Source organism: Sinocyclocheilus grahami, unplaced genomic scaffold (assembly GCF_001515645.1).
Source record: "Sinocyclocheilus grahami isolate Dianchi unplaced genomic scaffold, SAMN03320097.WGS_v1.1 scaffold767.1, whole genome shotgun sequence".
Classification (NCBI taxonomy): domain Eukaryota; kingdom Metazoa; phylum Chordata; class Actinopteri; order Cypriniformes; family Cyprinidae; genus Sinocyclocheilus; species Sinocyclocheilus grahami.
The window spans coordinates 278,994-294,145 of NW_015505946.1; the positions used below are offsets into that span (position 1 = coordinate 278,994).

General features: G+C 37.4%; 1 protein-coding gene across 1 annotated transcript in view; it reads left to right on the plus strand.

The window, feature by feature from the left end:
* Positions 1–241: 241 nt before the first annotated feature.
* Positions 242–15,152, plus strand: part of srp68 (signal recognition particle 68) — a 48,923-nt gene continuing 34,012 nt past the window's right edge. The window contains exons 1-8 of the mRNA XM_016245756.1: positions 242–411; positions 743–809; positions 904–1,017; positions 1,128–1,323; positions 1,506–1,588; positions 4,744–4,853; positions 6,944–7,026; positions 7,248–7,388. Coding sequence (XP_016101242.1) covers positions 324–411; positions 743–809; positions 904–1,017; positions 1,128–1,323; positions 1,506–1,588; positions 4,744–4,853; positions 6,944–7,026; positions 7,248–7,388 — 882 coding nt within the window. The 5' untranslated portion in view covers positions 242–323. The remainder of the gene's footprint in view (positions 412–742; positions 810–903; positions 1,018–1,127; positions 1,324–1,505; positions 1,589–4,743; positions 4,854–6,943; positions 7,027–7,247; positions 7,389–15,152) is intronic.

The following is a 15,152-nucleotide window of genomic DNA, read 5'->3' on the forward strand; positions in this document are numbered from 1 at the left end:
CCATTATTACAGATAAATATTTATTTCATAATGTGATTTTCGGCCACTTTATTTTTTTTGTTAGATTTTTTTCCATTTTTGAATGAAAGATCAAATGGATAAACAAATGCAGATTTATTTTCACAGCCTTCTTTTATCATATTTACCAAGGGTACCCAACAACTCTTACCACGACTGTATGTACTATGTAGCTTATTACGTTCATGCTACAGCACAGTAGGTGGCGGTAATGCTATTTTGTTAGCAAGGCAGCCATACAATAGAATAAAGAAGAAGGCGACTTATCCTCATCCGCTGGTTTATCAGACGTGTGCTTGCTAAAAATGGCCGCAGAGCAGCAGAATGAGATGAAAATACCGCAAATGGAGGAAAATAAGGAGAACAGCATCGATGGGAGTTTAGGCCTGGAGAGTATCCTCACTGTAAATCGCTAGTTATTAGCTAACGTTAGTACTGGGAAGCAGCATTAATTCAGCAGTTTAGTGGAGAGTGGTACAAGTGATACGGGGGTCTTACGGGATACGTGTCACATAAGTACTGACTAGTTAATTGGAATCTTCTGTATAATCAAGACTTTCAATAGGGTTTTCATATATATTGGAGTGTTGATTGAAGTAGTGGATAATGTCTCACTTAAATGTGTAGTTCTTGCAGTATACACTTTTGGCAGTACTTTTAGATTCCAGCATGCTGCAGTTGAATCGAAATGTCCTGGGTTTATTGTCCTTAGCACTGACTTCAGTCCTGCAGATCATTAAGGACTCTCAGCAGCAGCATGGGCTCAGACATGGGGATTACCAGCGCTACAGGTAAGGCAGAGGCGAGGTTGAACAGACCTTTTTTTCAGTGAAATGATGACAGAATTTTCCTGAAATTGTTGATCCTCTCTTCTTGACATCACAGGGGTTATTGCTCCAGACGATTGCGTCGATTGAGAAAGACTCTGGGCTTTAAAATGGGAAACAGACACAAGTTTACTGGGAAGAAAGTGACTGTGGAGTTGCTTTCAGACAACAGGTAATATTTAGCACTGAAAATATGTTCAGTAAACAAGATTCATATTGTTTTTGGTTTGAGCCACCCCTCCCTCTCCCTCCCCCTCCACCCCTTTTCTCTCTCTACTCCAGACATCTGTTATTAGTGTTAATGGAAGCAGAAAGAGCATGGAGTTATGCCATGCAGCTTAAACAGGAAGCTAACACTGAACCCCGAAAGCGTTTCCACCTGTTGGCTCGCCTGCGAAAGGCAGCCAAACATGGGGAGCAGCTAGAGAAGTTGTGTGAGAGTCACCGTGTGGATGCCAAGACCAAACTAGAAGCTCAGGTCAGACAAATATTTGATTTTGATAATCTCCATATGTCATTTCAGTGAGTCCCTATGTCATATGTCCACTAACTGGAATCACTGTAGTGTACAGCCTTTTAATATATTAACAGATGAGGTCATCTTAACGCTGACTTGATCGAGCTCTGTTCCGCTGTAAGTGTCTTTCATGTTTTCTGCAGGCATACACTGCTTATCTGAACGGCATGGTTCAGTTTGAACTGCAGGAATGGAAATCTGCAATGGAGGCCTTTAACAAGTGCAAGTTAGTGCTTCCTTTCATTCTTAGTATTTATTGATGCATTTGAATTGGGAGTGCAAACTGCTGAAATGTAAAGAAATATGAACACCATTAGTGTACTATCATTGTATGACCATGTCATACAATGTTGTAAATAACCAATTTTTCTTTTGCTTTTATTTTTCTTGAGGTATAGTTTTTCATCGTGTACAATTATTAAAAAAAATTTATCAAATGTTTCCTACAGGACTTTATAAGATTATGGTAGGTGGAACTCGGACCCTGTAAGGATCGTCCGTTGGCATATTTTCTCGGCAAACCATGTATTAAATAACAACGTCAAAACAACATTTATTTTGGAATTTTACATGCTACTAATAATGTTTAGTGAAGCTTTGTTCACACATTAACAGAAAATGACATAGACTATAAGAAGTGATCATGAGATTTAAGAATCAATCATTATGTATCAAAATGAAGATTGATTTAAAGGGGTCATATGATGCGATTTCAAGTTTTCCTTTCTCTTTGGAGTGTTACAAGCTGTTTGTGCATAGATAAGATCCCTAAAGTTGCAAAGACTAAAGTCTCAAAACCCAAAGAGATATTCTTTATAAAAGTTACGACTTGACCACTCCTTCCTAAAACACCTAGTTTAAACACGCCCCCACATGTCTATGTCACTGTGTGGGACGATTTGCATAACAGCGACCAAATGTTCATGCAAAGAAAGAAGGTGCAACTTTGTTTCTGGCTGTAGTATTGTTGCCGCCGCCATGTCGTGTGTTTCGTTGTGAAAGCGAAACTACTTTATTTGGCCTTCCAAAAGAGGACACAACTAAATCAGTGGTCAAGTTGTATTTACAACACTGTTCCAAAACAGTTCATCCCAAATATTCAGAAGTGTGCAGCGCATGTTACAGAGGACTGTTTCCTGAATCTGGGAGAGTAGCCTACAATGCTGTCTGTGCACAAAGGCTGTTTCTATAAAGTGGGGCAGTTCCAACTTTGCAAGGACAGTCTGGCGCTTCTGACTCGCAGCCTGTAAGTACGTTTTCATATTAAAGAATTTGCCAGAATTTGTCAGAATTTGTTTTGAGCAGTGTAAAAAGAGTTTGTTTTGAGCAGTGTAGAGTAGGGCTTGTTGTTTGTCATTTCTCCGATCACAACATGGTTTTATGTTTAGGGGGCGCGATATGCAACGCATAAAAAGACAGTATAAGTCATTATAATCAGTAATTATGTCCCTACTGAATGCAACAAATGCCTCGTTTGTAATGGGTTTTATTGTTTTTTTTTGTCGTCGCACTGGGACACGGCATCACAGTATGGTAAGGGGTGTAACATTTCCATCACACACTTGAAGCATTCGGCCAATCACAATGCACTGGATAGCTGGCCAATCAGCGTACACCTCGCTTTTCAGACCGATGAGCTTTGTAAAAATCGATGCATTTCAGAAAGGCGGGGCATAGAGGAGCATCTATAATGTACAGTATGTGGAAAATAATGTGTTTTTTTAACCTTAAACCGCATAAACACATTTCATTACACCAAATACACAAAATAATGTTATTTTTAGCAACGTCATATGACCCCTTTAAAATTGAAAATTCTATACTGCCCTTAAACATTGGTGACATGTTTGGCTGTTGTGGCTTATCCATTTTGTGTGCACGAAATGGACTTGCTAATTAAAAGTGTTTGGTCAATGATTTTGACCCTCGAAAACCATTTTGGCTGCTGCACATGGAAGAGTTGAGTTTTCAGTAATTTCTTGTACATTTTCAGGAATTGATCTGGCTGGATAGGCTTAGGAAGATCTTTCCAGCAGCAAGGAACAGTGAACAAGAACAATAACAAAAGTTATTTTGTGCTCTCTGTGATGGTGTCACAAGGCGGTGATCACTCACCGACAGCAAGCTTCTGGAGGGGACGATAATAATACTAATAATAATGTTAATTATTATTATTACTATTATCATCTCCAAGTTTGAAACATATTGCTATTCTGATTAGGTATGCAACGATTCACTCTACTTTGAGTCGATTCACAATACTGATTTTCTCGCAATTTTTAAAAAAACAATTAGATTTAAGATGAAATCATATAAACTTCATATAAACAAAGGCTTTGCCTGTTCTCTTTCCATTCAAAATTAGAGGCAACCACTGCATTGGAATCATAATCCAAACAAAGATGCTGAATACATGCAGCATGAGCAGTTTTTTAAAATCTAAATTAGATTGTATAATTAAAATTTTTTAAACAAAAACAACGCTCTGATTTTAGTTTTGTGAAACTATACTACATAAAACATCCGCACGAAACAAAGACAGCAGACGGGCTGAATGAGATGCAGTTTCACTCTCTGACAGCAGGTGGCGCTTATGGAACAGCAGGGATACAGTGATTCCTTGGTTTCCTTGGCTGTAAACAAAGCAGCACAGCGCTTATGAACACTGCTTTAAAATGCATTATACAGAGACGAGATGAAAAGAGAACTTTCCTCTCAGTTCCCCTCAGAGATACATTCATAACACCCACCTCCAAATGTTTAATATCTCTACCGATTTGAATTGTCAAATATTTGAATCGATTTTCAACCGGCTCATGGTGAATCGTTACATCCCTAATTCTTGATACACTGCACTATATATATATATATATATATATATACACACACAGTGGGTACGGAAAGTATTCAGACCCCCTTAAATTTTTCACTCTGTTATATTGCAGCCATTTGCTAAAATCATTTAAGTTCATTTTTTTTTCCTCATTAATGTACACACAGCACCCCATATTGACAGAAAAACACAGAATTGTTGACATTTTTGCAGATTTATTAAAAAAGAAAAACTGAAATATCACATGGTCCTAAGTATTCAGACCCTTTGCTCAGTATTTAGTAGAAGCACCCTTTTGATCTAATACAGCCATGAGCTATATATATATATATATATATATATATAAAAAGAATATTTAATAATATTGTTATTTTGGTTGAAAACTGCAGGGAGACCTGCTTCTGTTGCATGTGACAACAGGATTACAAAGGCTTCTCATTACAAAATTAGTGAAATGCTGTAATGAAGTGGAATGCTTGGTGTATTTTTATTCTGTATATGATGTGTAAAGATTTATTTCTGTAACTATATCTGTGGACTGTTTGCAGGACCATCTATGAGAAACTGGCAAGTGCTTTTACTGAGGAGCAAGCAGTGCTTTATCATCAGAGAGTGGAAGAGATTTCACCTAACATCCGATACTGTGCATATAACATTGGTGAGAAACTGACACTGTTTAAAGTCTAAGGTGGGCTATACATGCATGATTGGGAGAAAGCATAACACTCAATATTGCAGCTGTTCTGTCACCTTACAGTTAAAAGAGACAATCGTCATTTTCACAGAGACATCACAATGCTCAAAAAGTCAGAGTCCACTTGGATGGGAGTCCACCTTACAGTTAAAATAACCAGTCTCCTGTTTGTTTACTTCCAGTACATGCATGTGGACATGCTGGTCAAGTTGTTGAATGTTATTGATACATATTCAAAATGCGTTCCTGTATTTCAGACGGTAGAGTATACTAGAGGTCGACCGATAGTGGATTTTGCCGATACCGATAGCTAGGTTGGACCACACTGGCCGATACCGATTAATTAACCGATAGTTATTAAAATGCATACTGAACAAAAACTAAAATAATGCTTTATTAAAAAAAACAGTACTGAACCATACTAGTAGTAGTAGTAGTAATAATCTATAAATATAAATAAAAATTTTGAAATTAACACACTCTAACAAGGAACAATTACACGGCTTTCATTAATCTTAATGTTACAGATTTTAAAGTGTTACCATTTCATTTCAACAGTCATGCTTAAAGATGCACATCTTTAAATATATACACAGCCCTCTACGAACACCTTGGCAATTGAATCGCCATTGGCTAGTAAATTTTTTTGTTTACTCTCCAGACTGAAAAAAAAAAAAATATATATATATGTGTGTATGTTTGTTTGTAAAATGGCACAGTTTTATAAATATCTGAAAGTACACTTTTAACATCAGTCAGTCAAGCATTATAATATGATAATCAATATTATTTAATTATAGAACTTTAGTAATTAGAATTAAAACTTGATAGCCTTTTATGAATGCATATTAATAATTTTAACTGAACTTCGGACTGGTGCTGGTGCTGTTTTGGTCATTCAGTGTTTCTGTAAAAAAATTTAAAATTGGGGGAAACTAATAAAAATACTGATAAGATGATAATGATACGAATGAGTGCTGAGTCTAGGAGAACTCATTGGTATCACACACACGTCGGACGCGTTGCGTTCAATTCGAGCAGCGGTCTAAAACAGTTTATTTAATCACCAAACGGACACAAGTTTACTTCAAGAATGAATGAACAATGAGACATAGATGAGTTTGAAGTTCGATGTTTAAAAAAACGGAGCAAACGGAAAGAGAAAGTGCGATCTATATTATAGCTCTATAAATGAAGCATTAACAACAATTTGGGACAAATATAATGTAATTTAATGGAAAACTATGTGAATGGCGCTCTGTGGTGCGGCAGGATTTTCTGTCGGCAGCATTTAAATCCGTGTCTGAAGTTTCCTGCTCTGTTCAGCAGACCCTTCTCAGCCGTTCCAGCATCGGACGCAACCTGGAAAACTATCGGCATGGATTTTTGCCGATAACCGATAATTCCAGCAAAAAACTATCGGTGCCGATTAATCGGCAAAACCGATACATCGGTCGACCTCTAGAGTATACCACTAGCGAAGTCGATGAGATCTATAGATCATAGGAGCTGTTTCCAAGGAAGAACTAAATTCTGTGTTTTTCCGGTTCTCCATTCCAGTCCTGGGGACCCCCCCACTCTGCACATTTTGTATGTCTCCGGGTATACACTGCACGATTTTTATCCGATTTCGAGCTGAATTCTGACTCGTGCGACTTTTGAGTCAGGCAGAATTTCAGATTTGTTGTGTCTTTTGACGTGCAGTGTACAGGGGGTAATGAGAGGCGATTAGCCTCTCCCGAGCAGCAATCGGACAGTCGGATGAATTTCTGACATGTCAGAAAATTTGGTCGCCTCTCGTGAGGTTATCGCACAGTTGAAGCAGAACTACTGCTCTAAACTCGTTGCTTTTCCCTCACTGCGCCTGCGTGAAAACAGAAATTAAACCATGGCGACGTAGCATGTGATACGGACGGAATTAATGGAGACTACACATTTCGAGGTTTTTTAACTTCATGCACGCATACTGAAACAAATACACACATACACACATTTTGACTACTTTGTACAAACCACAGCCATCTTGCTCATATGCTCTATCGGTGTTTCTCTAGGTGACCAGAATGCTATAAACGACCTCATGCAGATGAGACTGAGTGCAGGAGGAGGGGGGGGCATGATGGCTGAAAAATTGGAGGTCAGGGGTTGTCTTTGCAGCTCTGTTCCTGTTTATTGATCTAATATACTATGTAAACTGCGTTTTCTGGGAGAAAATGCCATGCCAAACCATGTCTTATTAAAGGATTTTTTTTCTCAGAAAATCACAATTAGATTTTTATCATGCATTTTATAAAATTATTAAGTTGCATTAGCATGTTCACAATCTTTACAGTTGTGTTATCTCTTTCTGTCTCTCAGGCGCTGATTACTCAGACGAGAGCTAAGCAGGCAGCTGTGATGAGTGAGGTTGAGTGGAGAGGCCGTACAGTGCCTGTCAAAATTGACAAGGCCAGAATCTTCCTGCTGGGTCTGGCAGACAATGAAGCTGCTATTATACAGGTCTATAAACTCACTCATTCCCAATTATTTTTGTGTGTGGTACTCACAATGATAAAAGTGACTTTTGCCCTTCCTGTTGTTAAAAACGAGTTGTAATCAACTAAGATGTATCGGCTAACATCAGTTCAGTATTTTATTAGTTAATACACTATAAAACCTTTATTTGACCCTCTGACTCTTAACACTTTCTATTCTATTTTAATTCTACTTTATCTATTTATTTTATAAAAAAAAAAAACTAGCTTTCTATTTTTTCTATTCTATCTACTTTTTCTTTGTTTATGTGTGTGTGTGTGTGTATAATATATATATATAGATATATATATATATATATATATACACCTTGCTACGTGTACTGCGTTAGGCTAACCGAGACTTGTCATTTGCACTTATATATTGTTGCTCTTTTGTAGGGCTGCACGATTAATCACAAGCGATATTTAACGCGCATCTTATCTGTGTAGTTAATGCTGCTCAATGTGAAAGCACGCAGGTGATGGAGATTTACCGCTGATTACAGAACCGACTTTCTGACAAGATGCGCGTTAAATATCGCATGCGCTTAATCGTGCAGCCCTACTCTTTTGTTAGTTTTGACTGCTTTTATTGTCCTCATTTGTAAGTCGCTTTGGATAAAAGCGTCTGCTAAATGACAATGTAAAACCTAAACCTAAAAGACATAAGTGGCAGGCAACAGGATCCAAGCAGATGGGTAAGGGTCCATAATGACCACAAACGTCCATTTAGCAGAATGCAGAATATATGCTGTGTAGGGCTGGGCGATATGGCCAAAACAATCATATCTCAGTACTTTTTGGCTGAAATGCAATATATGCTGTATATATATCAATATTTTCTAAATTTTCTATTTGGATAAAAATTATTTATTTACTTATTTAAACATCCTGCCCAATGTTTATATTAAAAGCAATGAAAACAAATATAGTGAAATTATAGGCTGTGCTATCCATTATGTTCAAAAAAGGGGCTGAAATCACATTACATTCTAACGTTGTAACATTAAAATCTAAAAACAAAAATAATGCTTTGTAAAGCAGAAGTTCAATTCACTAAACTAAAAATGAAAGTAAATAAACACAGGGATTAAAGTTTTCTGTCGCTACGACGGATTTCCGTCAATTGGAAAAAATTAGTGGAAAAGAAACATGTAGCGCATTGTTGTTCTGCTGGTGTTGTGCCGAATTCTGCACCCCTTCCAGATTATGCATCCCCTCGTTGAAATCGTTACCTGATTGCCTAATCCCAACCCCACCCCTAATCCTAACCTCTCCCCCACACCTACTCCTAAACCTACCAATACTAGGGGATGCTTTATCTGGCAGGGTGCAGAATTCGGCACGACACCGGCACACCAAAAATCATCCTCGCCACGGCTGCAGCGTCTCAGTGACACCGCTCGCATCATTCACAGATGGGTTATTAGCAGAGAACACAGTGCAGAATTACAAATTTGGCTCAGGATTGCGGCTATTAATAACAATTCTACTAATTCCTGCAGGTTCCGCGCTTATTATGTGATGACAGATGATGGAACGAATCATTTGCACGTGCTTTTGAGTCTTGAGAACTCACTCGCGCACGCTCATTTTCTGTGTGCCCACAGATCGCGATAAGGAGAGTGACAGCTTTTAATAATTAAGGGAGTTTGCAAATGTGATATTGATTTAATACAACAGTTCAATAAACCAGTGTTTCCCAATCGGGGTGCTGTCTGTCGAGAGCAGGGGTGCAGTGTAAAAAATCTTTTTTGAATATTTTTAAATTGCTAAAATGTTCATAAAAGCAGCTATTATATAATATCGTTTCTGATGTCGCTGAAAATTAGTTCACTGCTCAGGATTCACTTTCACGTGACGTGACGCTCTGCGTATTATCTCACTCTATGCGTGTGTGTGCTCCGCTCAGTCGCTCACGGCCCATGTGAGTGCTCCACTCATATACCGTTCATGCTCATCGGAACAGCAAAGTCCACTCAAAAATCAAGCTGACAGGAAACATCTATGTAGTACAGTATTGTTTCTGTTTGCAATAGCCCTACTGTGCTGTAACAAGGTGTGGTAAATGGGCAACTCTGGTAATGCTGCCCTCTTATTCATTGATCTGTTAACCGTTATGCTCACGTGTCCTCTGATAATAATAGCTTTCTAGGATTAAACATTATTTGGATAATTGGTTAAAAAAAAAAATCTCTTCATAGCCCTACTGTGTGTTAGACCTACCTGAAAAACTAAAAAGCAATTTATTTAATTTGTAGGCCTATCGTTATTTTTTATTTGTACTATCATTAGTAATTTCTTTATTTATTCTTATTTTATTATTAACTGCTTAGTCTCCTTGTCATTTTTTATTCAATTCAAAGTTTTAAATCAAGCTATCTCGTGCTACTGCAACAAAATTACCCAACTGTAAAATCAAAAATACACTGAGTGAGCGTAACTTTAATTACCATTGTAACTAGCTATCTCACAATGTTTACATATGAATAAAAGCCTACATTAAAATCTGTCATATAAATTGTTCAAATTGTTAAATTGTACAAATATGCATTAATTCATGCTTACTAAGTTTTAGTTCTAATCACTAGTTCTATCATTAAATAGTGCTTAATTATCATATCATAATATAATGATTGATTGGCTGAAGTTAAGAGTGCACATTCAGTTATTTAAGAAGCTGTTCCATTTTATAAAGATAAGCTGATTGGGTGGAATCGTGTGTGTGTGTGTACCTACTTGACCATATTTTGGGGACAAATTTGTACCTAAAAGTGAGCAAAGCCCTTAACGTATAATTTCAGTTATTTAAATTTAATATTTCTGTATTCAAAATTTTATATTTAAAACATTAAGCTCCACATAAATGTATGAATTTAATTGCACTCATGCCACCTCTGAACCTCATTAAACGTCTGAAAATGTACCTACAAGCCACTTTTGTGTTCTTCTGTGCTGCCTCTGTAGTACAAATTAATTTTTTATTAATACTAATTTCATATGATTGGTAACTTATTTGTCTTATTCTACTTATTATATTGTTTTAAATATAAATTTTAAAAAGCTTATAAACATACATTTTTGAATTTGACATGAAAATGATGCCATTACAAATGTAAAAAGAAAATACCCCCCCTGTAAGTCACTTTAAGGAGTCAAATGTCACCTTATATTAGGAAGGCAAATTGATCAGAATTTGTGGTTATCGATCAGTTAACTTTTTTTTTAAAGGGGTCCTATGATGTTGTTAAAAAGAACATTATTTTGTGTATTTGGTGTAATGAAATGTGTTTATGCGGTTTAAGGTTCAAAAAACACATTATTTTCCACATACTGTACATTATTGTTTCTCCTCTATGCCCCGCCTTTCTGAAACGTGTCTTTTTACAAAGCTCATCAGTCTGAAAAGCAAGGTGTGCTGTGATTGGCCAGCTATCCAGTGCGTGCTGTGATTGGCCATCTAACCAGTTCGTTATGATTGGCCAAATACCTCAAACGTGTGACGGAAATGTTACGCCCCTACCATACAGTGATGATGCCCTGTCAGGCCGGAGCGATGATTCAAAAACATGAAAACCCATTATAAACGAGGCATTCGTTGCATCCAGTGGGGACATAATTATGGATTATAATGACTTATACTGTCTTTTTATGCGTTGTGTTGCATCGTGCCGCGTAAACATAAAACCATATCTGCATTTGTGATCGGAGAAATGACAAACAACAAGCCCTACTCTACACTGCCCAAAAAACTTGCTTTAAATATAAAATATTAAAAAAACTTTTTAAATATAAAAAACGTACTTGCAGTCTGTGAGTGAGAACAGCCGACATTGTAGTCTACTCTACCAGGATCAGTAAACAGTCCTCCATAAAATGTGCTGCACACATCTGAATATTTGTGTTGAAGTGTTCTTGAACAATGTTGTAAATACAACTTAACCACTTATTTCTTGTCGTGTCCATTTTTGGAAGGCCAAACAAAGTAGTTTCACTTCCACAATGAAACACAGTGTCACACACGGTGGCCTAGAGTGAGCAGAGGCCGGGGGCTAGCGAGAGGATTTGCCGGAGGGCTAGAGTGAGCAGAGGCGGCGGGCTTGAGAACGGCGCGGCCGGCGGATTCGACGAAGGAGGCTTGCGGCAACCACATGTGGTGACTCCGGGCTGGACTCCGCTTTGTCCACGGTGAAAGCTGATCCGGTGATCCACAGCGCAAAGTTGTTGTATTTCCTCAGCAACCAGCATGGATCAGCTCCAGGCATGACGAAGCCATATCGTCCTCTTGGAAGGCCAAACAAAGTAGTTTCGCTTTCACAACGAAATGCACAGCGCCTTCACGACATGGCGGCGGCAACAACAATACTACAGCGAGAATAAAAGTTACGCCGCCTTTCTTTGCGTGAACATTTGGGCGGCGTTATGCAAATCTTCCCACATCGTGACATAGATATGTGGAAGCGTGTTAGAACGAGCCGTGGCTGACTCTTAAATTTTATAAAGAATATCTCTTTGGATTTGAGACTTTAGTCTTTGCCACTTTACAGATCTTCTTTATGCACTAAGAGCTTGTAACACTCCAAAGAGAAAGGAAAAATTTAAATCGCATCATATGACCCCTTTAAATTAGGAGGACAAGCGCTCCTAAAAAGACAAGTAAGCATAGAGCCACGTGTAACAGTATATTAGATCTGTGCATGAGGTCTTAAAGAGACAGCAGCCTAAATAAACCTGCTGCTGTCTTTCATTATGCAGTGAAGACTATCCAGTGTTATTTTACAGTTGAATAGATTATAGTTAGACCTAACTGAAAAAATTAAAGTACTGTTAATTTAATTTGTATCTTGTTATTGTTTTTGTTTGTGCTATTGATTGTCATTAATTTATTTGTTTTTATTTTTATTATTTACTATTTACTTGTCTTTTTTTAGTTAAAATAAATTCAATTCTGAGTGCACGTGATTCTTGGGTGGGGAGGGGGCGTGGTCCATGGCAAATAGTCATGCCACCACCACAGCTGAAAAAAAGCCTAGAGGAAACACTTCATACATTTAATAAAATTAGAAAAATGCATTTACAAAGGTAAAAAGAAAATGCCCCTGTAAATCACTTTGAGTCAAATGTCACCTCATATTAGAAAGGCACATTTTTTAATCAGAATGTTTTATTATTGATTAGAAGGTGCTCCTAAATTTTTTTAAATTTAGAAATTACAAGAAAAAAACTGCTCTTAAACTGGGTGTGTGACTGGTATGGCTGTGGAATGGGGTTTGGCTGAGAAAAAATTCAGTCAAGGTTTTTTTTTTTTTTGCTTTAACCCCTGTAAACACAAGAGCACAGATTAATTGCATAAAATTGATTACCCCATTACTGCCATCTGCTATCATAAAATCAGGGTTTCCGCAGGGTCTTAAAGGGGTCATATGATGCGATTTTCAATTTTTCCTTTCTCTTTGGAGTGTTACAAGCTCTTGGTGCATAAAGAAGATCTGTAAAGGTGCAAAGACTAAAGTCTCAAATCCAAAGAGATATTCTTTATAAAAGTTAAGAGTCAACCACGCCTACCGGCTCATTCTAACACGCCACCCACGTAACAATGTGGGAAGATCTGCATAACGCCGCCCAAATGTTCACGCAAAAAAAAGAAGGCGTAACTTTAATTCTTGCTGTTGCCACCGCTGCCATGTGGAGTGGCTGTGTGTTTCGTTGTGAACTACTTTGTTTGGCCTTCCAAAAGAGGACAAAAACTAGAAATCAGTGGTTAAGTTTTATTTACAACACCGTTCCAGAACAGTTCAACCCAAATATTCAGATGTGTGCTGCGCATTTTATGGAGGATGAGGACCTGAACCAGTAGCCTACAATGCGTCTGTGGCACAAAGGCTTTTTCTATAAAGTTTGGCAGTTCCAACTTTGCAAGGACAGTCTGGCGCTTCTGACTCACAGCCTGTAAGTATGTTTTTTTATATTTAAATAATTTGCCACCGATGATTCAAACGCGAGTTTTGAGCAGTGTCGAGTAGGCTTGTTGTGTCTCCGATCACAAATGCAGACATGGTTTTATGTTTACGCAGCGCGATACGCAACTCGATGTGTAAAAAGACAGTATAAGTAATTATAATCAGTAATTATGTCCCCACTGGATGTAACAAATGCCTCATTTGTAATGGGTTTTATTGGTTTTGTCTCGTCCTGCTGGGAGACGCCATCACAGTATGTTAAGGGGCGTAACATTTCCGTCACACACTTGAGGTATTCGGCCAATCACAACGCACTGGATAGCTGACAAATCAGAGCACACCTCGCTTTTTTAGAATGATGAGCATTGTAAAAATCGACACGTTTCAGAAAGATGGGGCATAGAGGAGAAACAATAATGTACATTATATGGAAAATGTGTTTTTTTTTATCTTAAACTGCATAAACACATTGCATTACACCAAATACACCAAATAATGTTCTTTTTAGCAACGTCATATGACCCCTTTAAAAAGTCTTAAATTGTACAAGAAAGTCTTAATTATGATTTCAAGAGGTCTTAAATTTGGATACAGAAAGACCATAATTGCGATATGGCTGAATGTGACGATTAAACTTCAAAAGGCTATGATTTCATGAAATAAACAGCGCTGCACGTTCAAAGTCCGGTGCTGCGCTGCTCTGTGTTCTGTCGTTACCAGGAAAACCATTTTATTTCTACCAAATGCTCCATCTGCTGGCAGAGAATGAATGAGCATTTTATATTTTTTATATCAAAAAACACCTACTGAGTGCACGCATACATTAGGTGATGAGGTCTAGTAGGTTAGACTAGTGCCTGTGCGCATTCTTTCACTGCATGAATCAATCTCTTAAAATGCATTTAGAATTATCACACAAGTTAAGATATGGGGCAGAAAATGTATATATTTATATCATTTCATATAGTTAATATCACACGAAGAGTGCCGTTTTTTTCTCCAAAAGCATGATTACAAATGTGATACTGATTTTATACAACAGTTCAATAAACAAGTAGTTAATATTAAGAGACTTATGTTTTAGACACTATATTTCTTGTTTTTGCTCTATTTCTCCAACAAAAATAATTTCAAACACAGCCACAGCACTGTTTTGTGTCTCTGAGCAACAGGACGCCATTTTGTTCCTGAATGAATCAACCGTTTAAATGATTCAGTTAAATCGCAATGACTCGCTTATTAACAGTGACTTGATGCCACCTACTGGTGGTTTTAATTTCACATTTAAGGTACCTTTTCATTTTTTTTTATAATTTCAAACATCAGTTTTCAATGTTTTATGTTTGAAATATCAAAACATTATTTAGCTATGCATTTGTAACTGCAGGTTAAAGTATTCTATGTCCCTCAGAGTTGCATTAAACCGTGTGTAAATGCATCTAAATTACACTTCTAATGCAGCTTCTGTGTTTCCTCTGCATTGCAAAGATAAATTTAGTTGATACTGATTTAATTTGCTTGGTAACAGCCCAAATGCAAGAATTTGACTCAAAAGATGGTGCAGACTTTTAGAAAAAATGGCTTAAAGGTAAAAATGCCCATAAAACTTGTTGGAAATTATTAATTTCTATTACTGCTGTGAACTGACCACACGGAGTATGAAGAATATCAACAAATTCAGGAGTCCGCTGTCCACGGTAGTCCTTAAGATATCAGCAAAATAACACACTCAGCAAAATATTGTCTAATCGTTATCGATAGAATCCCAGAAAAATATAGAGAGAGAATTT